The 1673-nt window shown below is 63.5% G+C and overlaps 1 protein-coding gene across 1 annotated transcript in view; it reads left to right on the top strand.

The window, feature by feature from the left end:
• Positions 1-6: 6 nt before the first annotated feature.
• Positions 7-1673, top strand: part of BABAM1 (BRISC and BRCA1 A complex member 1) — a gene marked incomplete at its 5' end in the record, with an annotated part of 4223 nt that continues 2556 nt past the window's right edge. Inside the window, 5 exons of the mRNA XM_031065178.1 lie at positions 7-116; positions 482-602; positions 1171-1249; positions 1390-1414; positions 1537-1609. Of these exons, the coding sequence (XP_030921038.1) occupies positions 7-116; positions 482-602; positions 1171-1249; positions 1390-1414; positions 1537-1609 (408 nt within the window). The remainder of the gene's footprint in view (positions 117-481; positions 603-1170; positions 1250-1389; positions 1415-1536; positions 1610-1673) is intronic.

Below are 1673 nucleotides of genomic sequence, written 5' to 3'. Positions count from 1 at the left end.
CTGGGGACACTCGGGGTCTCTGGGACGCTCGGGGGTCTCAGCCGTGCTCCCCCCCAGATCATCTGCCTGGACCTGGCTGAGGAGATGGCAGTGCCCAAGCTGGAGTCCTTCAATGGGTCAGTGCCAGGGGCTGCCAGGCGGTGCTTTTGGGGCGCTGGGTGGGTTTTTGGGGTTTGTGGTGTTTGGAGTTGGTGGTGTTTGGGGTTTTTGTGATTTTGGGGTTTGTATGTTTTGGGGTTTGTGTGTTTGGGATTTGTGGTGTGTTTGGAGTTAGTAGTGTTTGGGGTTTTTGTGATTTTGGGGTTTGTGTGTTTTGGGGTTTGTGGTGGTTTTGGGGTTAGTGGTGTTTGGGGTCGGTGGTGGTTGGGGTTGGTGGTGTTTGGGGTTTGTGGTGGTGTTTGGGGTCAGTGGTGGTTTTGGGGTCAGCGGCGTTTGGGGTTTTTGTGCTTTCGGGGTGCCCTGAGCCCGTGCCCCTGAGCAGGTGCCGCAGCAACGCCCTGACGGTGGCGCAGAAGATGATCGAGATGTTCGTCAGGACCAAACACAAAATCGACAAAAGCCACGAGTTCGCCCTGGTGGTGGTGAACAACGACGCCACCTGGGTGGGTGACACGGGGACAGGGACAGGGGGGGCTGGGGTGCCAGGGGGCACAGGGTGGGTAGGGATGGGGACAGGGACAGGGTGGGCACAGGGACAGGGAGGGACACAGGGGTGGGCACAGGGAGGGGATGGGGACAGGGACAGGGTGGGCACAGGGATAGGGGGCTTTGGGTGCCAGGTGGGGATGGGCACGGGGTGGGGACAGGGCAAAGGGATGGGCACAGGGGACAGGGAGGGACACAGAGGTGGGCACAGGGAGGGGACAGGGACAGGGATGGGCACAGGGACAGGGATGGGCACAGGGACAGGGTGGGCACAGGGCAAAGGGATGGGCACAGGGCAAAGGGATGGGCACAAGGGACAGGGTGGGCACAGGGATGGGCACAGGGCAAAGGGATGGGCACAAGGGACAGGGTGGGCACAGGGATGGGCACAGGGCAAAGGGATGGGCACAAGGGACAGGGTGGGCACAGGGGTGGGCACAGAGGTGGGCACAGGGACAGGGCTGGGCACAGGGGACAGAGCTGGCCACAAGGGACAGGGTGGGCACAGGGCCGGTGCCCCCGCAGCTCTCGGGGTTCACGTCAGACCCACGCGAGGTTTGCAGCTGCCTCTACGACCTGGACACCGTCGTGTGCCAGTCCTTCAGTATCCTGCCGTGCCACCGGGGTGTCCTGGGTGTCCCCTGGGTGCCACCTGGGTGTCCTGGGTGGCCCTGGGGTGGGCACAGGGTCTGGGTGGCCCTGGGTTGTTACAAGTGTCGGGAGCAGCCTTGACTCCGAGCTCAGATCTGGATGGGCTCTTCAACCTCATGTGAGCACCGGGGGATTCTGGAACATTCTGGGGGTGCTGGGGGGCTTGGAGGGTGCCAGGGGAGGGTGGCAGCTGTGCCCTGTCCCTGTGGCTGCCACCCTGTCCCTGTCCCCTGACCCCAGGGGTGCCACCTCGTCCCTGTGGCTGCCACCCTGTCTTGTCCCCAACCCTGTGGGTGCCATCTTGACCCCGTGGGTGACATCCTGTCCCTATGGGTGCCACCTTGTCCCCATCCCTGTGGGTGCCAGCCTGTCCTGTC

This window comes from Geospiza fortis, unplaced genomic scaffold, assembly GCF_000277835.1.
Source record: "Geospiza fortis unplaced genomic scaffold, GeoFor_1.0 scaffold248, whole genome shotgun sequence".
NCBI classification, from domain to species: domain Eukaryota; kingdom Metazoa; phylum Chordata; class Aves; order Passeriformes; family Thraupidae; genus Geospiza; species Geospiza fortis.
Note: the sequence above shows the minus strand (reverse complement) of the source record. Positions and strands in the feature narration are given on the sequence as shown.